Source organism: Rana temporaria, chromosome 10 (genome assembly GCF_905171775.1).
Source record: "Rana temporaria chromosome 10, aRanTem1.1, whole genome shotgun sequence".
Taxonomy (NCBI): domain Eukaryota; kingdom Metazoa; phylum Chordata; class Amphibia; order Anura; family Ranidae; genus Rana; species Rana temporaria.
In genome coordinates this window covers 58,417,635-58,442,802 of record NC_053498.1, presented here as the reverse complement: position 1 = coordinate 58,442,802, position 25,168 = coordinate 58,417,635, and the positions used below count along the sequence as shown (strand labels likewise).

General features: G+C 41.9%; 1 protein-coding gene across 6 annotated transcripts in view; it reads left to right on the top strand.

The window, feature by feature from the left end:
• The window catches only part of SIDT2 (SID1 transmembrane family member 2), a 107,324-nt gene extending 82,427 nt beyond the window's left edge, over nt 1-24,897 (top strand). For all 6 annotated transcript variants that reach the window (XM_040327661.1, XM_040327659.1, XM_040327660.1 and 3 more), the window contains 10 exons: nt 1,558-1,681; nt 3,495-3,612; nt 3,722-3,858; nt 7,075-7,183; nt 7,274-7,350; nt 9,520-9,566; nt 11,377-11,482; nt 13,237-13,347; nt 19,198-19,311; nt 23,351-24,897. In XM_040327661.1, the coding sequence (XP_040183595.1) occupies nt 1,558-1,681; nt 3,495-3,612; nt 3,722-3,858; nt 7,075-7,183; nt 7,274-7,350; nt 9,520-9,566; nt 11,377-11,482; nt 13,237-13,347; nt 19,198-19,311; nt 23,351-23,413 (1,006 nt within the window). In that variant the 3' untranslated portion in view covers nt 23,414-24,897. The remainder of the gene's footprint in view (nt 1-1,557; nt 1,682-3,494; nt 3,613-3,721; nt 3,859-7,074; nt 7,184-7,273; nt 7,351-9,519; nt 9,567-11,376; nt 11,483-13,236; nt 13,348-19,197; nt 19,312-23,350) is intronic.
• Nucleotides 24,898-25,168: the final 271 nt, after the last annotated feature.

Below are 25,168 nucleotides of genomic sequence, written 5' to 3'. Positions count from 1 at the left end.
TATACCCTAAGAACAGCAAAAATACTGTGTGGTAATATTTGATATGTATATTTTTGAGACAGTTAAGTTAGTTCCTCACTTTCTGAGCTTTCTAATTTTTTCTTTCATGCTGTGAGCAATTGTATTTGCTCTGTGTGGAAGCAGTGGTCTCTCTGTGCAGAGATCCAGTACACCCCATGCTGACGATAGCTCTGCAATGGATAAAGCTCATACCCCCTGTTGATTTTAGGGAGATCTGAGAGTGTGTCTCTTCCCCATCAAAAGATGTGTAGTTTTGATCAGCCTTTTGAATCACACTTCTGCACATGACAGCACAGCCATGACGGTGGCCTCACTTCCACTGCAGTTGAGAAATCGATCAAGGCCACACTTCTCCAAATCTGAGATCTTCTCTACTGAACTTTGCAATAAGCAAGTATAAAGACCTGTCTGGGCGCCTAAACTGTATTTGAAATGACATTTTGCTTTAAATGCATACTGTACATCATTGTACCAAGTGGTGTTTTCTAATATCTATCCAGAATTCAGCATTGTTCTCTTAATTGGCATGAGTTTGAACCTCCCTGGCGGTATGATTACGGAATTACGTACCAAAAGCGGTACAATTATTTGCAAGGAAATTTGGCGTTTTATACTGTAGGCCTGTGATTTTTAGGAATAACTCACTTAAATCTGACCAAACAAGAATCTAATAGGCATCCCGGGTATGACATTTTTTTTTTAAAACAAAATTATAAATTATAATATAATAAATAATTATAACAAATAATAATATAATTCTAATAAAAATTATTCAATAATGTAATCAACTCAAAATCACTGAAATTTTCTCAGTTGCAAAATTGTCGCTGTCATTATTTTTTTTTTTTTTTATGATGAATTTCCCTACAAATGGCTATCGCACAATTCTGCAAGTGATTATAATTTATTATCGCTGTTTTTTAGCTGATCTAAAACCATTTTTGACATAAAGGGACACTTTTGGTTGCTATGGACAATCTACAGTTTGCAGGCAGAAAGAACAGTTTTTATTATGTAAAATGACATGTAGGACACTGGGCAGACCACTAGGGACAAGGGGGGTGTGTTTTTTTTACATACAGTACTGTAATCTATAAGATTACAGTATACTGTATGTATAGTGTTTGTTTACCTTTTTGAATTTGGCGCCGATCTCCGCTCCCGTGCGTCGTAACGTCGCAGGGAACGGAGATCGGCGGCACAGGAGGACGCTGTGTGAATCGAGCGAGGTCCCGCTCGCTCACACAGTGCGGTGACATCGCTGGATCCAGGACAAGGTAAGCCAGCGCACGCTGCAGGCTCTGCATATCTACCCCGAGCGTAACTCGGGGATACCGATTATAGCAGAAAAAATCAACCCCGAGGCACGCTCGGGGATACCGCCAGGGGGCTTAAAAGATGGGCAATTTCATGCAGATACCAAATGTACAAATAACTTTATTGCTTTACCATCAATTCAAAATCAGTGAAGGTTTTGTTCGGTAGTTCATGCCAGAATGTTTTTGCTTATGCTGATTGTTATTCTTTTATTTTTAGTGCGTTTAACAACATCTTAAGCAACCTAGGGTACATCATGCTGGGGTTGCTTTTCCTAATCATTGTGCTGCAGAGGGAGTTAAGTTATAACCGCAACCGCATGTACACCAGGGGACATCTGGAGGTAAGTTGTTTATTGTAACAAATGAAATGAAGTACATAGTTTTGACATGTTCCGTTTTTTAAGCATTTAAAGTGTAACGTCAGCCAAAATGTATTTTTCTCTAGTTTTAGGGCTCTTTTACACAGGTGGAACCGCCTGCTCAGCAGGGAATTTGCCAGCTGATCCCCCTGAGCAGGCGCATAACAGGTTCATGAAACGGGGATGGGGGGGGGGGGTTGTTGCCACTCTAAGTGTAGTATTAAAATGGAAAAATTGATTGCACATGATTAAAAACACTTACAAGATATAAGTGGAAGTCATGCTCGTCATAAATGGGCAGTCCTGGCAGTTCTGATGCGTCCCACAGGCTACACACGACCTGGATTTCTGAAGAGTCTGGTTGTTGTCATGCTGAATGGCTGTGCTTCAGAGGAACCAGGAAGTGGTCAGCTCCACGCTGACCAGCTTGAACCATGGAAGCGGAAATGACATCACCAGCACTTAGTGGTGACACCCCCTCCTCCCCCGTTGCTTTTACCTGCTTTACAGAGTTGGTGGACACACTCTGAGGATGGCTGCTTCTTTTTAAACCACCCATTTTTCCTTGGTTCAACTTTTTCACCTTTTTGACTGTTCAACCAAATGTACATTATCTTAATTTAAGGGCATTACATCCTAGAGTGCCAGATACCCAATTTACCTCTTGCATGACAGGTTCATGTCCGCTCCACTGATGCAGAGTAGACATGGGCACAGCCTGCTTTTGTCTATGGGCAGTCGGATATAAACGGACCCCCCTGTCCGCTTTGACTGTCCTTCGGATCCTCCAGACAGATGGTGAACAGATCCCCCATCCGTCTGTGTTTTATCAGATCGGATGTTGGTGGGTGTAAACGGACATTTGTCCATTTACATCCACTGCTCCATAGAAGACCATGGATGGGTCACGTCTGAAAAACTGACAGATGGACCCGATCGGTGAAAGGGGTTTTAGACTGAAAATTACTTTTATACGGTATGTTGCTGGCTGTACCCAGACAATTTCTTCTCTTTCTGCCACAAGGAAAGTGAGAGGATACATTCCCAAAACAAGATGATATCCCTCCTTTGACAGTTGTTACCGGGGTAGTTGTTCACTTTTTACTGTTTTTCTGCATTTATGTCCCAAGTAACCCATCGCGACCATGTTTTAGGTTTGCCCTGAGGTATGCTCTTGTCTGATTAGGGGAACATTCAGAGGTTATACTTCTGGATAGGAATCATTAGTTTGAAGTGTTCGTTATCGGTATGTCAACAATTGTTGTGTATGTGGTTTCATAACAAAATGAACCTTTATTATATATGCAGAAATGCTGAATATTTCTAATTGTTCTCAAAGTTGTACTTTTAAAGCGGAGCAGAGCTTCCACCTCAGGGGAAGCTCTGCTTGTTTGCCTCCTGAGTTTGCTGTGACAAACTCGGCTGGAAGTTCTGCCCACCTCCTCCTTTCCCCCGCCACTGGGCCATTCACAAAGTGCAGCGCGCATTCGCAGTAGGGAACCGGTTGTGCAGCTACAAGGCTTCACTGCTGGTTTCCCTTGGCTGACATATTGGCGGCGGCACCCCAAGAGACGATTGGAAAATCAGCTTGGGTGAGGACACCGCTGGATTTGTGGACAGGTAAGTTTCCTAATATTAAAAATCAGCAGCTACAGTATTTGTAGCTGCTGACTTTAATTTTTTTCTGAAGGAGCCTGAAGCTCTGCTTTAAAGGACCAGATCTAGTAATTTCACCTGAACTTTATCTATTTCTATAGTGCGTTCTCATTGTGTATTTTTTTTTTTTTGTGCACAGGAATGTGGGATTCCCAAACACTTTGGTCTTTTCTATGCCATGGGCACTGCTCTGATGATGGAAGGACTGCTCAGTGCATGCTATCATGTGTGCCCCAACTATACCAACTTCCAGTTCGGTTTGTCTTTACTCATTCATCTCCTATATGCAGGCCTTTTTTGTCTTCCCACCAAGACCTTTCAGGTCGTTTTGTTGCCTAATTCTTACAATTTTTCTTTCTTTTGTAGATACTTCCTTCATGTATATGATTGCTGGTCTCTGCATGTTGAAGTTGTATCAGAAAAGGCATCCTGATATTAATGCCAGTGCATATAGTGCATATGCTTGCCTAGCCATTGTCATTTTCTTCTCCGTCCTTGGTGTGGTATGTACATGGAATGGTCTCATTTTCCTAAAACAATGTTTTAAAACGTTAAAAGATAACATTTTCTAACTTAAACTAATCGCAATCATGTTTTTATTTGTTTTAAATGGACTCTGTTGTCATTTTAATGATAGTCCCTTGTGTTTTCTGGTATAACCTAGTCTAGAACTTTAGGTGTTTGCGCAGTATGCCCTTGTTCTTATGCTCAGTGGTTGGGTTTACCGGCAAATATCAGCTGGCATTTTGTTTGCTATTGCAGGATCAGATCATTCTGCTGCTATGTAAACTGATACTAGCAGAACAGCACACAAAGGGCCAGATCCACGTAGATCGGCGCTTCTCTACGCCGGGCGCAGTGTATCTAAGATACACTACACCGCCGTAACTTTTTTATTTTTTTCAAATCCACAAAGAATGCGCGCCGAAAGTTACGGCGGCGTAGTGTATCTTTGGCGGCGTAATATCAAATATCAAATATCTGTGATGGGGGCTTGTTTTATGTAAATACGTTGTGACCCGACGTAAACAACGTTTTTTTTTTAACTGCGCATGCGCCGACCGTGGGGGTATCCCAGTGCGCATGCTCGAAATTAAACCGGAACCAGCCAATGCTTACGACGGTGACGTCATTCTACGCAAATTCCTATTCGCAAACGACTTACGGAAACGTCGTAAAAAAATCAAAATTGTACGCGGGAACGACGGCCATATTTAACATTGAGTACGCCTCAGAATAGCAGCTTTAACTATACGCCGGAAAAAGCCAAACGCAAACGGCGTAAAAAAAAAACGCCGTTCGTTCATCGCCGTAAGTAGCTAATTTGCATACTCATCGCGGAATTCGACGGAAACGCCACCTAGCGGCCACCGAAAAATTGCAGCTTGGATCCGACGGCGTACTAAGACGTACGCCTGTCGGATCGAGCCGAGATGCCGTTGTATCTTGTTTTGAGGATACAAAACAAAGATACGGCCCGGGAAATTTAAAATTACGCCGGCGTATCAATAGATAATGCTTTTGTGGATCTGCCCCAAGATGTACAATGTAGTAATATTATTTTTCTACCCTGTAAAGACTCTGGCTCATAGGGGTAACTTCTTATGTCAGTTAAAGGAACAAAACTGTGTTTCTAATTAACCCCCTTGGTGAATGCAAATATTTGAATTACCGGTACTTTCTTGATTTTGCTAAATTTTTTGTGTTTCATCTTTTAGATTCCATAGAAAATGAAGTGTGTGTGTGTGTGTGTGTGTGTGTGTATATATATATAATATTCCACCTTTTGCACATTACATGTAACAAATGGAGACTCCCTAAATTGCTATTTATATTTGCCTCTGCCCCAGGGACAAAATTTGAAGGGCACCCCAAAATGTTAAAGTTGTCACCAAACTGGACTATAGGGGATGTCTTCTTCAAGTGGGAGAATCTATTCAGGACACAGTTGTCAGAGTTATGGATTTGGCTTCGTGAGGGGGGGGGGGGGGGGGTTAAATTTCTGCTTTAAAGCTGAACTAAAAAAAAAAAAATACAAAAAAAAGACCCTTATAATGGGATTCCCCCACAATAAGTGTTTAATGTTCATTTTGTCTAGGGAGCACACAAAAGCAACTATACTTACCTTATTCCTCCCAGCTTCAATCTGAAGCCACGTCTTTTTGCCACTCTGTTGGCCACAGATACTCCAGCACCATCCCTTACAATGCAGGACCTGCAACCCTCAGGGCCTGCCCACAAACCAGAGCATTGATGAGAGGCGAACAAAGGAAAAGGGTAATTATAGTTGCTTTCTCTGCTCTCCCTAGACCAGTGGTTCTCAACCTGGCGGTCAAATGATGATTTGCCAGGGGTCACCAGGGGTCCTGGGCTGTTCCTGAAGCCTGCACCTCTTTTGCAGCCACCCAGCAGGGCAGTCCCTGGAGCCCACGGCCGCCCACTCTGCCTCTTTGCCGTTGCCCATTCAGTTCATAACATGGCTGGGGGGCAGAGACTAGCGGTCAGCTGACTGGTGAGGAATGTGAAGTGGGAGGGGCTGAGGGAGACCCCATCTCCTGATTTCGGTAGAGGTGTCACTGCTACGAGACACCACAAAGTCAGAGACATAGTGAGGGGGTGGGGGGGAGAAGAAATTAGGATAGAGATATAAAAGGGAAAGAAAGGAGAACAAAGAGTGGTACATACTAAAATGTACCATAATGTTTACTATTAGGGGTCCCCACAACTTGAAAAATGTTATCAAGGGGTCACGGCATTTGGAGGGTTGAGAACCACTGCCCTAGAGAGATAATCAACGTTTAACCCTTGCACTGTTGGAGGGGGGCCACACTGCAAGGGTTTTTTCTTATTTTTTCCCTGTTTTTTGTGATTTCCCACAACTTCAAATAAAATATTGCTGTTTGAATATCATGTTTATTACACAGTCTTTTGGAATGAATGGACTTTACGGAATAAAAACCACATACATGTTAGAAATTCATTTGTTAGAGGAAACATTTCCATCCTGTTTCTTTAAATTTTCTCCTCAATGCAGTTGAAAATGACCCACTAATGATTTGGAAAAAACAAACACATTTTCTTAAGCCTCGTACACACAATCAGATTATTGGACGGCAATTGTGTGATGACAGGCTGTTGTCGGAAAATCAGACCGTTTGTACGCTCCATCGGACAATTGTTGTTGGATTTTCCACAGACATATGTGGGATAGCATGCTTTAAAATTATCTGCCAACAATTGTGTGTTGGATTTTCCAAGTGTGTGCACACAAGTCCGTTGCACAATACTCCAAAGTACAAACACGCATGCTTGAAAGCACTGCTCACCATAACACAACATTAGCAGAAGTTGTCCAAAGGGTGGCGCTAATAAGCTGAAAAAAACCCACGTAGTTTTGGGTTTGTTTGCAAGACAGGTTCCTGGCCAACACCCTTCAGACAAAAGTCCTACACTTTGTCTGATGGAAATCCGATCGTGTATACCAGGCTTTAGAGCATTCTTTTCCTAAGAGTTTTCATTCTAAATTCTACCAATCTGTGGCCAGCTTAACCTAGCGGCACCTTTTTTGTACACAAATTCTGCATATTTTGTAAACCTCAGCTTATACAGAGATACCCTTTTTTTGCCTTCCAGTTAAATGTATCTAAATGCAATTACTGCCAAGTGATCTCTTGTAAGGGTCTAAGTTTTTGTTGTCTCCTTTTTTTTTTTTTGTATAGGTATTTGGGAAAGGAAATACCATTTTCTGGATTGTATTTTCTGTGATCCATATAGTGTTTACTCTGGTTCTGAGCACCCAGCTGTATTATGTGGGTCGCTGGAGACTAGGTAATTATTAGACTACATGACCGATGAAAGTAAGCAGATTTACATCACCCTGTGACTTTAACTCTCCTTTCTAATCAATTCTATGTTCAGATTCTGGAATTATTCGCAGGATCCTTCAGGTTCTCTACACAGATTGTGTCAGACAATGTAGCCCCCCAATGTATGTGGTAAGTGCTTCAATGTTTCTAGGATTGGGTATGCATTTCCATTGTGCGGGTTTTATTTCTATGCTTGTCAGTCATGTTGGGGTTAACTAAGGCGCCATGTACACGGGACGCTGCTAAACGTACGTTCAGAGGCAGTTGGACGCTTTTTTCAACTGCTCCTGAACTCATTTAATGTTATCCTATGGGACCATGTACACAGTCTCGTTTATTACCGTTTAGGCAGTTGCGTTTAACAGCGTTTCTTTGAAAGCCAGAAAATGGGTTCAGATGCAGAAGATTTCCACGTTTCGGACGCCAAACGCAGTTAAACGCGGTAACCTGCGTTGAGCAGCGTCTCATTTATAGGTGGTTTTGGCCATGAAAAAAACTATTTTTTTATTGAAAAGCTTCTAAATGTAAACGCGGCAAAAGGGATGTTTTAAACGTGGGTTATCTGTCAAATTTAGGAGCAGTTGTAAAAGCGTCCTGTGTACATGGAGCCTTTTTAGTAAGAGTAATTCTAGTGGAGCCCTATAGCTCCCTACTGGGGTGATGGTTATTATTTTGCCCTGTAGTAACACAGGGGTTGATTTACCAAGACTGAGTGTAAAATCTGGTGCCGCTGTGCAAAGAAACCAACCAGCGTCCATTTTTTTTTGGTCAAAGCTTAAAGGGTCACTAAAGGAATTTTTTATTTTTTTTTGCTGAAATGACTGTTTACAGGGTATAAGACATAATAGTTAACTGATTCCTTTTTAAAAATAGATAAAAACCAATCATATAATGTACCTGCAGTTTAGTTTCGTTTTTGCTGTTGTTTCCTGGTTCTCTGATGTACAGAGTCAGAGAGCCAATAGAGGGCAGTGAAGGTTTTGCAAAACGAAACTGGATTGGTGCTGAGGAGTTTTAGAAACACAGTAATCACACCTCCTTGATTAGTCACCACAGTGAGAAATCTCCCAGTACTGTGGTTATCAGGAAACAGACAGCCAGGAAGTGTCCAGAACAGAGAGGAATTACAGCAACATCAAAGCAAAAACGAGCAATGAGGACATGAAACCAGGACTGCAGTAAGGTAAAGGAAGCTATTTAGCTAAAAAAAAAATCCTTTAGTGACCCTTTGATTAAACAGGCTGCAATTAAAAGCTGATTGGCTACCATGCGCGGCTGCACCAGATTTTGCTTTCTCCAGTTTTAGTAAATCAGCCCCACTGAGTCATGTTCTAATTGTTTTCGGTGGGCACATCTACATAGTTTGACCTTTTTAAAGAGACCCTGTCACCGGGCCCCAATTTTTTTATGAAAACTTTGCAGCACTTGCACCTTACGGCAAACACCTGAATGCGACAAGGTGCTTGGTATGGTCTTTGTCAGCCAGAAAGCCCTCTGTGTGCCTCCTTTGGAACTAGTTTCTCTTTCTCACAAGGAGCTCAACTTCTATAATTTCAAAAAGAAGACCCACCCACCATTCCTCTCCTTTTAGAAGTGGGCTAGAAGTGAATTGTGCTTCATCAGTACAGGGCAGAATATAATTGAACACATCAACAATAAATTAAAGTACATTTTCCTTTACATCATCTTGTTTGACTTACATTAACTGATAACTTTGAAGTCGTGCTAAGCAGTTTTTTTTATCTAAATGAGTAATCTGCATTAAGGTAAAAAAAACTCCCCACTACCTAATCCACCCACCCCCCATCATTAAACACTTACCTGACTAAGTCATTGAGCCATTGCTGTCTGGGCTGCAACACCACTCTCCTCTTTTCCTGGTCTCACCAGAGCAGCAGGAATCTATCTCACATGAGTAGGAAGCAGGGGCGTGGCTAACACGCTGTGTGTGTCTATGGACGCAGACAAAATGCGTGCCTGCATTTGTTCCCCCATGTGTGCCCCCTTGGCACCTAGCTTGTTGAGGAGGCACCCGCAGGAAGGAGGAACAGACATTTACAGCGAGGAACTTGAAGAGCAGGTAAGGTAATTTTAATAAAAAAAAAACCTTTATAATCACTTGAAGGATATGAACCTAATGACTGGTGATAAAATGATCACAAATAACCATAGCAGCCATGAGATACATTCTACACAGCTTCAATGCAGAAAACAATATTTAATGTCTCCTGTACATGCTTCCCATCTCCACTTCTGTCCCTCAGAGTAATTAAGATCTACTTTTCCCACTTCTTTCAGGACCGCATGGTGCTACTTGTCATGGGAAACATCATAAACTGGTCTTTGTAAGTAAACACAATAGTAAATATTTAGCATGGTTTAGAAGTAGAATTACAATTGTTTGATCAGCCTTCACTTCCACTAGATTTTTTTATTTTTATTTTTTTATGGTTCCTCATGCTGGTTGCCGTGCAATTCATGTGGTAAACGTAACTTGCATAAACATTTTCTTTTTTACATTCTTAAATGTAAAATAATATATATACAATTTTACACTAGGCCAATGACCAGTACATTTTCTTTGGCAAATGTACAGCTTCACTTTGTAAAGAATACCCAATCGGATGCAAGGAAAATAAAAAAAACAGCATTTTTGCTTGCACATAATTGGATGATGGAAATCAGCAGAGCTTTATCACATTTATGAAGCTCTGGGGAAAATGAGTGCAACTGCATGTGCAAAAGTGCACAGTCTATCATGCTCACCCCCTCCCTTGGACAACAGGAGAGTCAGGACGCTCTCTACGTCGCAGATAAAGAAAGGAGTTGTGTGTTAGTGGGCGTCCTGACTCTCCTGTTGTCCAAGGGCGGGGGTGAGCACAACACTCCACACCAGGGAGAAAGCCTTGCATTACTGTATGGAGTTACCGAAAAAGAACAGGAAGTGAGGATTTTTTAGACAAAATAAAGTCATTTAAAAGCAAAATGGAAGGATGAGGTAAGTGAATGAGGACTGCACTAAGGTAAAGGAAGCTATTCAGGATTTTTTTTTTTTTTTACCTTTACAACCCCTTGCCGACCAGCCACCGCAGTTTTACGGCGGCAGGTCGGCTCTGCTGGGCAAGATTACGTAGATCTACGTCATCTCGCCGAGCAGCCAATAGGGGCGCATGCGCAGACGGAGGCACACGCGCCCCCCTGCTCGCCCCTGACGCCGGCGGGCGTGATCACCCGCGATCGCTCGTTTCAGAGTGAGAACCGGGAGCTGTGTGTGTAAACACACAGCTCCCGGTCCTGTCAGGGGGAGAAATGCCTGATTGTGTCTATACATTGTATGAACAGCGATCAGTCATTTCCCCAAGTCAGTCCACCCCCCTACAGTTAGAACACCCACATGGAACATACTTAACCCCTTCCTCTCCCCCTAGTGTTAACCCCTTCCCTGCCAGTGGCATTTTTATAGTAATCAATGCATTTTTATAGCACTGATCGATATAAAAATGCCAATGGTCCCAAAAATGTGTTAAAAGTGTCCGAAGTGTCCGCCATAATGTTGCAGTACCAATAAAAATCACTGATCGCCACCATTACTAGTAAAAAAAAAAAATATTAATAAAAATGCCATAAAAACTATGCCCTATTTTGTAAACGCTATAACTTTTTTGTGCAGACCAATCAATAAACGCTTATTGCGATTTTTATTTTTTTTAACGAAAAATATGTAGAAGAATACGTATCGGCCTAAACTGAGGAAAAAAAATGTTTTTTTATATATATTTTTGGGGGATATTTATTATAGCAAAAAGTAAAAAATATTATTTTTTTTCAAAATTGTCGCTCTATTTTTGTTTATAGTGCAAAAAATAAAAACCGCAGAGGTGATCAAATACCACCAAAAGAAAGCTCTATTTGTGGGATAAAAAGGACGCCAATTTTGTTTGGGAGCCACGTCGCACGACCGCGCAATTGTCAGTTAAAGCGACGCAGTGCCGAATCGCAAAAAGTGGCCTGGTCTTTGACCAGCAATATGGTCTGGGGCTGAAGTGGTTAAACATTTTCTTATTTTACATCATCATGGGTATTGTGGGTCTTTGTAGCACTTTACTCTCTGTCTGTGCTTATTTCTGGTAATATATGTGTTTGCTTTGTCTGCAGGGCTGCATATGGCCTTATTGAACGTCCTAATGATTTTGCCTCATATCTTCTCGCCATTGGAATTTGTAACTTGTTACTATATTTTGCCTTCTACATTATTATGAAGGTAAGAAATGGAATGCTCATATGGTTTGTATGATGGTGTGTGTGCACTCTTCTCCTTGAGCTAATAACTTTACATTTATGTACATAATATATTTTGGAAAGTTACCTACTTGGGATCATAGGGGGTAATCCACAAAAGGGATACGCTGGCGTATCTACTGATACGCCGTCGTATCCCTGTTTCTATCTTTGGAACTGATCCACAGAATCAGTTTCCAAGAGATAGACAGAAGATCCGACATGTGTAATTGAATTACACTGTCGGATCTTAAGGATGCAATTCTAGGCCGGCAGCTAGGTGGCGAGGCCATTGCGGCCGGCCTAGAATATGCAAATGAACACTTACGGCGATCCACGAACGCTCCGACGGGCCTGTCGCTCTAATGCTACATCGTTTACGTCGAGTTACGCCGTGTAAAAATAGGGCTGAGTCCTATTTGACTAAGCCCTATTAAGTATGGCCGTCGTTCCCACGTCGAAAATTCAAACTCTACGTCGTTTGCGTAAGACGTCCGTGAATGGCGCTGGACGCCATTTACGTTACCGTCTAAGCAAATGACGTCGGAGCGACGTCAGTTAGCGCAATGCACGTCGGGTAAGTTACCCGACGGAGCATGCGCAGTACGTCCGGCGCGGGAGCGCGCCTAATTTAAATGGGACTCGCCCCATTAGATTCGGCACGCCTTGCGTGTTGTGGATCGATACCTAACTTAGGAAATTTGCGGCAGTGTAACTTAAATCACTTAAGTTACGTTGCGCTGCGGGGCTGTGGATTTGGCCCGAAGTGTAGAAAATCATAGAATATGCATAGTTCCCTTCTATGGAGCTGTCTGTCAACTTTATATTACAACTTTGATTTCAATAAGAAATCCTCTGTAGCTGACTACCAGTCTATATCCCATCTACTTGCCTGCATAAGACAAATTAATCAAGCCTATGAATCTATGAAAGATATGTGGTTTGCAGCAATATTAACAGGCTTTGCACTGCAGACACTAAAGAGTGTAAAAAAAAAATTAAAAGATCTAACAATGTAAATTCCATCTTTGTTTTCAGAACTCTAACTTATATTTGGACTCAGGCGATACAGCAATAAGTTTAGCATCTTAAAGGATTATAAAGGACTAATGACCTCATCTACTAGGCAGAGGCACCTTTCTGGACAGAAGTAGCCAGCATTAGAAAATAGTTGTTTGCAGGATCTCAGAACAGTAATGAAAAAGTCTATAATAAACTGGGTTGAACTGGGTGGACTTGTATCTTTTTTTAACCAGACTAATGGCCTGTACACAAACGATCCGAATATTGGACGAAAACGGTCATCCGAGGAAGAATTAGTACGATTTTCGGATCGTGTGTACACTACTTTAGAGAGCCGATCACGACAGATCATCCAATATTATACGATCAGACATGCACGAAAATTTTCCTTGTACGATACCAGATCATACGATTTTCGTTTAGTCAGTACAGTTGTCTTCCGAAAATACAATACAAATACATTACAACACATGACATCACTTCCGATTTTAATTTTTTTTCTGTCGTACGAGAATTTTCGTGACTTTATTACCCTATTCAATTTCTACTTGCGACTATTAAGCAAAAAAAGTCGTACGATATTCGGATCGTGTGTACGGGCCATAACTGTGTAACAATAACGATTGATCACTGCCTACATGTGTCCTTTTTTATTTTAGTAGGAGATTACTGCAATCTATGTATAATAATTTTTTTTTTCCTAAACTTTATTAGCTACGCAGTGGGGAGCGTATTCTTCCTGCCCCGCTGCTTTGTATCCTGTGTACATCTGTGGTTTGGGGATTCGCTCTGTTCTTTTTCTTCCAGGGGCTCAGCACTTGGCAGGTAAGCATAGAATAGATCAGGCACTCAAGCTGGTAAAAAAAAAAAACGTATAAGAAAGAGGTGAGAAAAACAAAGGATGCTCCAGTCTGGAATTAACAAATGGGGGAAGATGTATTAAAATCATCAACCCATAGGGCTGCGTTTTTTTTTGTTTTTTTTTGTAGGAGAAAAACAACGGTTTTCTCTGTGCCAATTCTCACTTCCGTACTGCAGGGCAGAGTTTTGCGGAAAACTGAAACATGTCTGCATTTTTCTGACCTGCTTCACATCCGTTTTGTGTGAACCTGCCTTTCTATGAGCTGCCATGTATAGAAATGAACACCATGTCATTTTGTAAAAATGCAAGGCTGCGGTGTCTACCCACACAGAAAAACTGAACAACTTTGCGCATAGTGTGAATCTTCCCTGATACACAGAGCGTATTTTACAGCTCTTAAACTTTTATTTATATAAACTGCACTAGAAATACATTTTTCAATCCTCTCCCCTCCCCCAACAGTTTGACTATGTAATGTACTTAATTAAAAGTGTCCAGATCCCTTCACTGTGTGGTACATTCATCAATGCACACTCTGTGGCTGAATTCTTCCCGACTCTTCAATGCTGTATTGGCAAAAGCATGCACCAGTCTTCAATGGAAAGTCCATTTATTAGCCTTGATATGTTAAATGTAAAGCAATATAAGCCGTTAGTTTCTAAATATATATTCTGTCTATTGTGATTTTTGAAAATGCACAGCTGATCCAGAGATGTAATATAGGCAGCTGAATTTACAGTATGTTACATTTTTTGCTGTTTAAAAGTTGAGCTTGGCCACTCTATGGAGCTGATGATTGAGAAGTATTTCTTTCCTACAATTGTTACCTCCATCCAGGTGCCATAAGGGTGCATTCACACATGCAAGTGCACCCCACTTGCGATTATACATGAGAACGATTAGCTGCAAGAAGCAGCCCCATTGAAAGCAATGGAAGACTGTCGGCCCCTGCATCTAATTACACCGACTTGCATGTAATCCCTTATGCAGCAGTCGCATGTGAGTGATTGGCCCTGGATGCAGACAGTCTGCATGCAGAGCTGATCTCTTGTATATGATCACAGCATAAGAGATTAAATGTGCGTGGGCATGATTAGATGCAGGAGTCGGCAGCCTCCCATTGCTTTCTCCCAGCGAATCCCCCTCCCCGCTGTTTGTTTTGCATATAATCGCAGGCAGGGTGCATTTGCAAGTGTAAATGCACCCTAATGGGGCATTTTCTTAATTAATTTTGACCTGTGGAATAAATAATGTACACTATCAATGTCCACAGCAGTACTCCACACTGGAACTCGAGCATATTTAATCCACTATTCTGTTGTCTCTTTGGTATATTATATTTAGGGAAAAGTTAAAAACACTGTGTCCTGTTGGGGAGATTTACCTTGAATTCCTGACCAACGGGACACAACAGGAAGTGAGAAAATCTCCCCAGTTGCTTAGACAGTTGCTTACCAGAAATCATGTTCTGATTGTAAGATTTCCCATATACACCTATTTGGAGATGGCTGTAAAATTTTCGATTTCCTTTAACTTCCAGCAACAATTGTCAAAATGACAAACAGGATGAGTTTCTCAGGACGAAAAAAACAGAAATAAACACCTGACAGTTGCTTTAACTCTGTCACGTGCTATTCAAAACTTAAAGGATAAGTTCATCTTAAAAATCCTTATGAAGGTTCTGGCCAGGAGACTAGCAGGCGTTATCCCTTCTCTGGTGAACATAGACCAGACGGGGTTCATGCCGGGTAAGTCTACCGACACCAATCTTAGAAGACTGTTCACGCACATGCAGATTCCAAATCTTGCCTCTCCCACTAGGATAGTGGTGTCCATAGACATTGAGAAGGCTTTCGACTCCATTGACTGGCAATACATGCAGGCAGTCTTGGAGGAAATGGGTTTTGGCCCAACTTTTTGACAGTGGATCTTGATGCTCTACAGTAACCCCAGAACGGCGGTCCGCATAGGACCTCACACTTCTCAATTTTTCCACATAGGTAGGGGTACTCGGCAGGGCTGTCCTCTGTCGCCCTTTTTATTTGCGCTTATGATGGAGCCTATTGCAGTTGCATTGAGAGCGGCTGGGGAGGTGAAGGCGATCAGGGTGGGGTCCATAGATGAGTGTCTGGCACTATATGCAGATGACATGTTGTTATTTTTGCAAGATCCCAAGGAATCACTAGAGGCAGCGCTGTCCATTTTAAATACTTTTTTGCAGTTTTCCGGGTTGAGAGTGAATTGGACCAAATCGTCCATCTTGCCGCTGGACGCCGGGGCCAGGGACGTCACGGACCCGCCTTGCCGTTGCAGTGGGTTGAGCAGCTTACGTATCTCTGGGTCAAGATTACGGCGAGGGTGGGGGACTATATGCCCCTGAATCTGGCACCGCTCCTGCTTTTCTTCAAACAAAAGATACAGGCCTGGCAGAAACTTCCATTATCACTTATAGGTTGGATTAATTTGCTTAAAATGAAAATTCTCCCAGTCATATTGTACTTTTTAAGGAATGCTCCCATCTGGATCCCCAAATCCTTTTTTAAGAAGCTTGATGGGCTCACGAGCACTTTCTTGTGGGCTCCCAAGCAGCCCAGGATAGGATTGAAGATCTTACAGGAACCCTGGGGACAGGGGGGGCTGGCTTTGCCAGACTGGAGAAAATATTATTTGGCTGGACAATTGGTTTTCGTTCATCGGTGGTTGACGTCGGACGAGGGGGATTCGGCTACGGTGTTGGAAGCGGCGCATTTGGGTTCGTACGAAACTCTGCGGCTGGCCATTCATAGGGGAGTCAAGATGGACCTTCCACTTACTGTTTCTATGAGGGCCTCGATTAAGGCATGGGAGGCAGCGGTTGCTCTAGCAAACCCCAGTTATAGGGGTTTGTCTCCATCCACCCCACTGTGGATGAATCCTAAACTGTCGCACTTCTACTCTTTTGAAGACCCTATGGGCTGGGCGACAAGGGGTATCAAGACACTTAAAGATGTCACGATGGATAGAGAGTTGCTAACTTTTTACCAACTTAAAGCTAGACACGATCTGCCAAACAATCAGTTTTTTCGCTATATTCAATTGCGGCATGCGTTTAAATCTCAATTTAAATTTAATGTCCATAGAGTCAGTTCCATCGAGTTTGGAGGATTTACTCTCCACAGAAGATCTTCCCAAGACTCTTTCGGTTTCATATAAAAAGCTGTTCGCCGCCAGTCCAGGGGCGGTTGCCAGGTGCAGAGACAGGTGGGTGGCTGAGGTACCTGATATTCAGGGGGAGGACTGGGATGAAATGTGGACACATCCGTTCCAACATCTGGTGGCAGCCAGAGACAGGTTAATCCATTTTAAGTTTCTGCATAGGACCTACTATATGCCAGCCAGGCTGGCGACTATATACCCATCGTGCCTGCTGAATGCTGGAGATGCACTTTTGCTCCTGCAGCGGCGGAACACGTGTTTTGGAGTTGCCCTCGGATCAAGCAGTTTTGGTCGGATGTCACCTCTTGTATTTCAACAGTTTTGTTGACTCCTATCCTGATGAGGACTAAAATATGTTTACTGGGATTAGTGGAGGATGTGGTGCCATCCAGGGCTCATCGGACACTGCTCAACATCCTTTTGTTCTATGGACGGAAGGCCATTCTGTTAAAATGGCGCAAGCCGGAGGCACCTGATTTACGCTTTTGGAAGGGCCTGGTTAATTCAATTATGCCATATTATAAGGCGACATACCTTTCCAGGGGTTGGGGAAAAAAATTTGACAGGGTATGGCAGGCTTGGTATAACTCTGACCTGACTGTTGGATAAGGCCTGATGGCGGATGGGGCTCCTCATAACTTCCAACACTTCAGATAATGGGTAGGGTCGGGTGATGTGGGGTGACGTGTTTGAATCCTGGGGAGGAGTGGGAGGCGGGGCATCTGGCGATTTTTCCGGTGGTTTCATGGGAGGGAGAGTGGGAGCTGAGCAAAAGGGTGGGAGGGGGGAGGGTTAGGTTGTTTTCTTTTAATTACGGGTTGTGTAATTAGGCCATGTTGGCCTCTCACCGGCCCAGTGTTTTGCTGGGTCGACTGCCTTTTTCTTTTTTTTTGTTTTGTTGTGTATATTGTCAAAATCAATAAAAAGTATTTTACAAAAAAAAGGATAAGTTCATCTTTGCAAAAATAATAATAAATGCTCATCTTTTTGTAGGTAAATAAAATGTGCACTTATTTTTTTTTTTTACTATGAGCCTGCAGAGCATTGCACCCACGAGCAGCAGATTGCAGGTGCTATGCAAGGCTCTTGCAGACAGTCTGTGTAAGCTGTCTGCTCGTACCTCGTACATGCAGGCAGTTACAAACTGACAGGAACACTGAATGAACTACCTAAAGCACTCAACAGCACCCTGATTGTTCATTGAGAACTGCAAACTGACAGCCACACAGACTGTTGGTACTTGTAGTTTTCACAATCGCAGAACTCTGTGAATGAATGACGTGGTCAGACAGGTGCAAAACGTTTTTAAAAATCGTAACTGTGAGCGGGGGAATAAGATCCCCTGCTCGTTGTCAAAACAAGGGGTCGGGGGGAGAGTGCAGAGGCAGCTACATCTGTAACATGTTACACCCTGAATATGGGTGTAATGTAACATGTTACAAAAGGTAAAGGTATCCTTTAAAAAGCTTGACCTTAATGATGTGTCTTGCTTTCAATCGTGCCCCAATCTTTGTTTTTCTTCCAGTGTAACCTGCAGCAAACGAGAAAAAAAATGTGTAAAATAGTTTTGTAGATTGCTCATTTTAAATGTTATAGAAATTGGAAAACAGTGTGGCCTGGCAGTGGGGAAATTCTGGAGTGTGTTACTAGAGGGATCACCAGCAGAAGAAAAGGGTCCAGATTCTTCTTTTTTTAGATTTTATATTAGACTTTATTTAGAATACTGTGTCCAGTTCTGGATACCTCACTTACACAAAGAGATATTGATGATATAGAAGAAGGCCAAAGACAAGCAACAAAAATGGTGAAAAGTCTGGGGGATAAAATATATTAGAAGAGAATTCAGGAACTTAATATGTACAGTCTGGAGGGAAGACATTATTGAAACGTGAAATACTTAAAGGGTGTCCATAAGGTTCAGGACAGCAGTATTTTCAATAGGAAGCTAAGATTAAGAACTCAAGGACATGATCTTAAACTAGCAGGAGGAAACATCTAAACTAATCTTAAAGTATTATTTTGCAGCAAAAGCAACTGGTACTTGGAATAGACCTCCAGCAGAGGTAGTGATTCAGTTAACAGTATGTGAATGTAAGCTAACTTGGGGCAAGGATAACTCTTTACTCAGACTATTATGATAAATAACATTTATTAGCACAGTGGTTGGTGGCTAAGTGGTGCCGCCTAGCAGCACTAAGGTCGCCAGTTCGAATCTCAGCCACGAAACTACCTGCCAGGAGTTTGAATGTTCTCTCTGTGCCTGCGTGGGTTTCTTTTGGATACTCCGATTCCCTCCCACGCTACAAAGACATGCTGGTAAGTTAGTTGGCTCCTGTCAAAATTGTCCTAGTATGTGTGTGAATGTGAGTTGGGGAGCTTAGATTGTAAGGGACTGATGTGAATTCATAACACTGTATATATGTAAAGTGCTGCGTAAATTGAGGGTGGCATAAAAGTAGCTATAATAGGCAAAAGGTGAAGACTTGATAGACCACTTGGTCTTTTTTCTGCCATCAACCATCTTTGTTTCATGTGCCAAGTGGTAGTCTACAAATCTCTGCTTTTAAATATATTCTCTGCCGGGCTGAGTTTTTATTAACTGTTTATTCTGTGTTCAGAAAACCCCAGCTGAATCTCGTGAGCACAACAGAGAGTGCATACTGCTTGGATTCTTCGATGACCATGACATCTGGCATTTCCTCTCCTCTATTGCTATGTTCGGTTCCTTCCTTGTGAGTTTTATTATCTTGCATAATAGTCAACTGCAATTAGTAGCTAGCCTAGTAAACATATTTATATCTGAACAAGGTCAAGCCAGGCAACATAGAGGGAACTATAGGAGTTGTGGGGGGGAGGGTTTAAATGCAAAGAAGGGGTTTTGATAGTTATGGGTTAACCCAGTGTTTCTCAATTCCAGTCAAGGCGCACCAACGCGTCGCGTAGTAATTACCACAGATGTTTCATCCAAGGGAAATCCTGAAAACATGACCTGTTGGTGTACCTTGAGGACTTGAATTGAGAAACACTGGGTTAACCTAAAGGAGGTAATTGGATGAACATATTAGCTGCATGGGGGAAAAATAAGGTTTGGGAATGTTAATTTTAGAGCAGTGGGTACAAGAATGAAGCCCATATCTTGCCCTAGGTCCCAGGTGTGTTTAGCTATACTGCTGGCTTTTAAATTTAGACAACAGGTGTACAGATAAGGGACGTCAGGATAAAGTCAGAGCTCCTAATCTGCATACATGTTTTTTAGCGTTGGGTACTGGTATTTGCAGGACAGTTCATATATACATATAAAATAATATATTCAAGTATGTTTTCCAAACTAAAAAAAGTATCTTGTATTGCTCTCCGTTTTTTTTTTGGTGCTGTGATCCAACTTCCCATTTAGAGGAACATTCTTTCTCAATAGTCCCACTGTATGTAGGAACATAGTCACCTTTTTTTGCTCAATCCTAAAATGAACTTTGGGATTTGTAGAGGTATGAATGTGCAAATGGTCAACTCCCCAGGGCAAATCTCATCAAAACGCCAGAAGGCGCAAAACTCAACCAAAGTGTGTACAAATGTGTCTGGAAATAAGGGACATTTTAAGTGTAACGCAATCCTATAAGTTCATTATCCCAAATTCCATATCCCTCCATGAATATAAAGGATGAACACAGTTGCCATCAGCAGATTCTTTCCAGATGGCAGGGTTGGGGTGACTCCCATTTGCAAATTCAAATGTATGTAAAAGACCAAGAAAGAGAAACAGCACCTCCGCCTAAGTGTAGTACTTTGTTAGCTCTCATAAAAACAAAGATAAGATGCACACAGTGTGGCAGCTTTTTCCCAGTCAAAGCACTTCCTTGTGTAGATGGCCTCTAGCCAAGAAAAAGAAGGGCTGCTGTGACCTACCTGGAAATTGTTAGGACAGAAACCGGGCACCAGACGTTAGAGATTGCGTGGCCAATCTTTGTTTTGATGAGCGCTAATAAACTACTGTGCTTAGTTGGTAGTTCGGTTTCTCTTGCCTTGTTTTTTTACATACTGTACATATTCAATTTGTAGTGTACATGGAGAAGTGCACATGACCGCAATGAGTGTTCGCTGCTTGTTCCATGCAAATGGAAGCGAAAAGAAAAAAGGTTTGAGAACTCACAGCGGATGTTACAGGAGGCAGAAAAATACTGCAATTTCATAAAAATGTAAATATTGGGCCATTAGGATATCGTTTAGTGTCCCCGTCCTCATGCATCTCTGTATCTACAAGCATTGTGGCGAAATTTAAGCTCACAATACAATCTTCTTACTTTCTTTTTATATGGAGAGCAAAATCTTTGTGCTTCTAAGACCGCACATATATAATGCTTTTTTTATGTTCAATCAGTGGGTTGAACAAAAGAAATGGCCTAGATTCCACATCAAATGTGTGGATGATGGAATTGCTCCCTCTGTGGTATTGTATTTTGACAGCAGGGAGCCTTCAGTGTTGCCGGCTATAGCTGGCAGCCAGCTGATCATTTAGGAAAAACCAGACAGGCTGGATGATTGACTTGTGTACAATCAGCCTTGCCCATACATGGATTTCAAAAACTAAAATCACTGTGCCAAAGATTAATACCAATTAATACAAACCTAAATAGTGATACCCCTGCAGCTAAACAAAACAACCCTGTGATGTAAACGCAGATATGAATAAAAAAAAATAAAAAAATGTTAAGCGCTAGGTATCAATTGTTCAGTGTCCAAAAATATATCAACTTAACCTAAAAGTTGTGAGATGTAATTCTACATCATTTATATAAATTTTCCATGGATTACATGGAAATTTGCTAGTCCATACTGAACCGGCCGAATTTCAATCCATGTATGGCTATCTTAAGCTGTTGGAAACCTAGAGTCTTTGTTGGGATCTTTTTGAGGGTTTTTGAGAAAGAATAACTTCACATTAAAAATACCCAGGGAAGTCCAGCATGGCTTTTATTTAAAGCCTATGTACTACTTGATGGGCCCTTTTGGCACAGGTGCAATGTCCAGCCCCGCTATCTGCAAAGGCTTCTTGCATTCCAGGCATACATTCCTGAACCCATACAGTGTTAAAAACAAGTGCCACTCAGTACATTGTTCAGCCCTGTCCAGCCACAGCATATTTCAGCTGAATTCTGCACCTGTACCTCCCTGAGTGCATTGAAATGCTGGGATTGGACTCACAGGCTAAACACTCAGTGCAGGGGGCTAAAATATAAGTACTGTATTTATTGGCGTATAACACTCACTTTTTTACCCTGAAAATAGAGGGTAAACTGTGCCTGCGTGTTATACGCAGGGGGCTGTGGAAAGGTTTTTTTCCGGAAACGTCCCTCTTAACTGCTTGCCGACCGCCCACCGTCGTTATACGTCGTCACTTTGAAGATGGATATCTCGGTAACGGCAGCAGCTGCTGCCACAACCAAGATATTCATCTCTTCGGTGGGTGGTCCTGTCAGCGATAACGGTGGTCTCCGCGGCGTATTCGCCGCGAGATCGCCATTATCGGTGGTGGGAGAGGGCCCCCCTCCCACCGCTCTCCCGCGCCCTTCGCCGCTTACCGTAGCCGTCGGTAGCGGCGGAGGAGATCGGGACCATTCGGCAGCTGTGTGGGGTTGCGAGTGAAGGAAAAATCTCCTTCACCCGTCCCCATAGCTCTGCTGGGCGGAAGTGACGTCAAAACGTCGGTCCCGCCCAGCGTCTTAAAGCAACATTTTTTTTTTTTTGTCATTTGAAAAAATGACAGTTTCAAATTTTTTATTTATTTTTTTGCATTTAAGTCTAATTATGAGATCTGAGGTCTTTTTGACCCCAGATCTCATATTTAAGAGGACCTGTCATTCTTTTTTCTATTACAAGGGATGTTTACATTCCTTGTAATAGGAATAAAAGTGATAATTTATTTATTTTTTTTATTTCAGTGTTAAAAATTGTAAAATAAATACGAAAACCCCCAAAAAATGTTTTTAAAGCGCCCCGTCGAGCTCGCGCGTAGAAGCGAACGTATACGCGAGTAGCGCCCGCATTTGAAAACGGTGTTCAAACCACACAAGTGAGGTATCGCCGCGATCGTTAGCGCGAGAGCAATAATTTTAGCCTTAGGCCTACTCTGTAACTCAAAAAATGCAACCTGTAGAATTTTTTAAACGTCGCCTATCGAGATTTTTAAGGGTAAAAGTTTGACGCCATGCCACGAGCGGGCGCAATTTTTAAGCGTGACATGTTGGGTATCATTTTACTCGGCGTAACATTATCTTTCACAATATATAAAAAAAATTGGGCCAAATTTATTGTTTTCTTATTTTTTAATTTAAAAAAGTGTATTTTTTCCAAAAAAAGTGCGCTTGTAAGACCGCTGCGCAAATACGGTGTGACAAAAAGTATTGCAATGACTGCCATTTTATTCTCTAGGGTGTTAGAAAAAAAATATATAATGTTTGGGGGTTTTAAGTAATTTTCTAGCAAAAAAAAATGTTTTAGTCTCGTAAACACCGACTCTGAAAAACAGGCCCGGAGCTAAAGTGGTTAAAGTTGGGGTGCGTGTTATACGCCTGTGTGTGTGTGTTATACGCCGGTAAATAGTTTAATGCCCGTTGTCTGGGCACAGCTGCACTTTAATGTCATATACATAACTATAACCCCACATTTTTAGTTACAGTATTTAGTATGAAAATTGTTTTTTTGCAATAATAGTATTTGTCTGTAATAAACTGTTTTATAAATATTTATTTTGACAACTACAATGTCTGTTCGCAGGTTCTGCTGTATCTGGATGATGATCTGGATGAAGTGGAAAGAGACAAAATTTATGTGTTCTGAGATGTGCGCAGAAAGACTTTCAAGAGTAGTCATGAAGAACACTGGGTTTCAGCAGTCGCCTCCATGTAGTAACGCACAGGGTGTCACAGACCAGGAGAAGACTTTTTTAAAGGAAGGCTTTTGGCTGAAGGAGAAATGCAACTCTGAGTGTAGATGTGCCACTAGCTTGTGCTGCTTTTATTTATGAGAGGACTTCCAGGCCATTCCTGTCGGCACTGTATGGCCCCCACATTGGCCACAAGGTGCCATTTCAGCTCTCCTGTTGCCAAATTGAGTTTACCGTGGGCCTAGCTTCCTTGATTTGATGTGTTGTTTGCTGCATTGATACTAGTCTGAATAATGCTAAAGCAGATGGTGAGCTAGCAGTCAATTTAAATAAAGTGCAAACCAATAGAATGAAAGTGGAAGCAAAACGGCACCGCGCTGCAATCATGACTGCCTAATTATCAAGCCTGCCTTAAAGTGGCTTTCTACTTGGATCTAAGTATTGAAAGTAACTGCAGTTTATAGATGATCGTAGTGCCTGCTCCTATCATTCTAGACCCCAGTTGACCCAACACTCCACATCTGACTTCTTCAAAGTCAGTATTTGTATATTGCTAACCATGCCCCCAAGAAATTGGCTGAACAGGCACAAGGCACTGCATTGTGGGAGATGGGGGTTATGTTCTAGTAGTGCCCCATACCTGAAAGTATCTGGTATTTTGAGATGCTGGATTAGTAGGTTGGGAGGATTTTGCACACTAGAAAGGAATCCGCAAGCAGGTTTTGATGCTACCCACAAGCAGCTACACTGATGCCTTCATTACTTACTTCTAAGTAGAGAGTTGCACCAGTCAGTTTCCTTAGATTTGATTTGTGGGATCAGCAATCCTGAACCATAGCTATATGGTGGCTGGTCTGCCTAAACAATACATTTATGTTCAGTCAGGTAGATCATTACAGTACAAAGTTATTGGCTAATTGCCCTTCCATAACTGACCAAATCTATGGTGTGGGGCCAGCTTTAGCTGGAAGGCATGCCTCTCCAAATGGGCACACAACCAGCCAAATCACTTGTGAACTCCTATGCACAGTTGAAATTTTAAGGTTTAGTAAGATCTTTTGTATATTCATATATTTGTATATGTATACACATACAAAGGTATATAGTACAGATATGTCGGATATAAAAGAGAGCTCCGTCCACAACCTATATTTCAGTTGTTCAGTAAGTGATGCCAGTTGGCTGGTGTGCTGACATTCAGCGGGGCACTGCTCCCTCCTTGTGTCTTTCATGCCTCTCCTCCTTGACCTGCTCAATTAATGTTGTTCAGGGGAAGGGCAACAAGGATGCTACCGCCTGTATAAAACAGGTACAGCTTGGTGTCAAAGGATAGCACTACTGGATTGAATTGTGGCATATTGATTGCATTGTGTATAATACCACCTATTGAACTCAAATTTAAATTAAAAAAATACATTTTTTTAACATTTGTTTACAATGTCTGAACTCGTATGTGGTTTTTTTTTTTTTTACCCTCCTGCAAAAAAGAAGCACTTGCATTGCACTGCCCTAGGACAAGTTCTAGATAGAAGTATAAACAAGAGGATCTCTTCTTCTTAATATGGAGGGAGGAACTTGCACCGTGTAATGTATATTATGGATACCATCACAGACGTGGATGTTGGTTACATTGTGCAGACAAGCTTAAATTACATTGTCATCCTGGGAAATGTCAAATAATGAAAGGCCAGCTAGCTCTGAACTGAAAC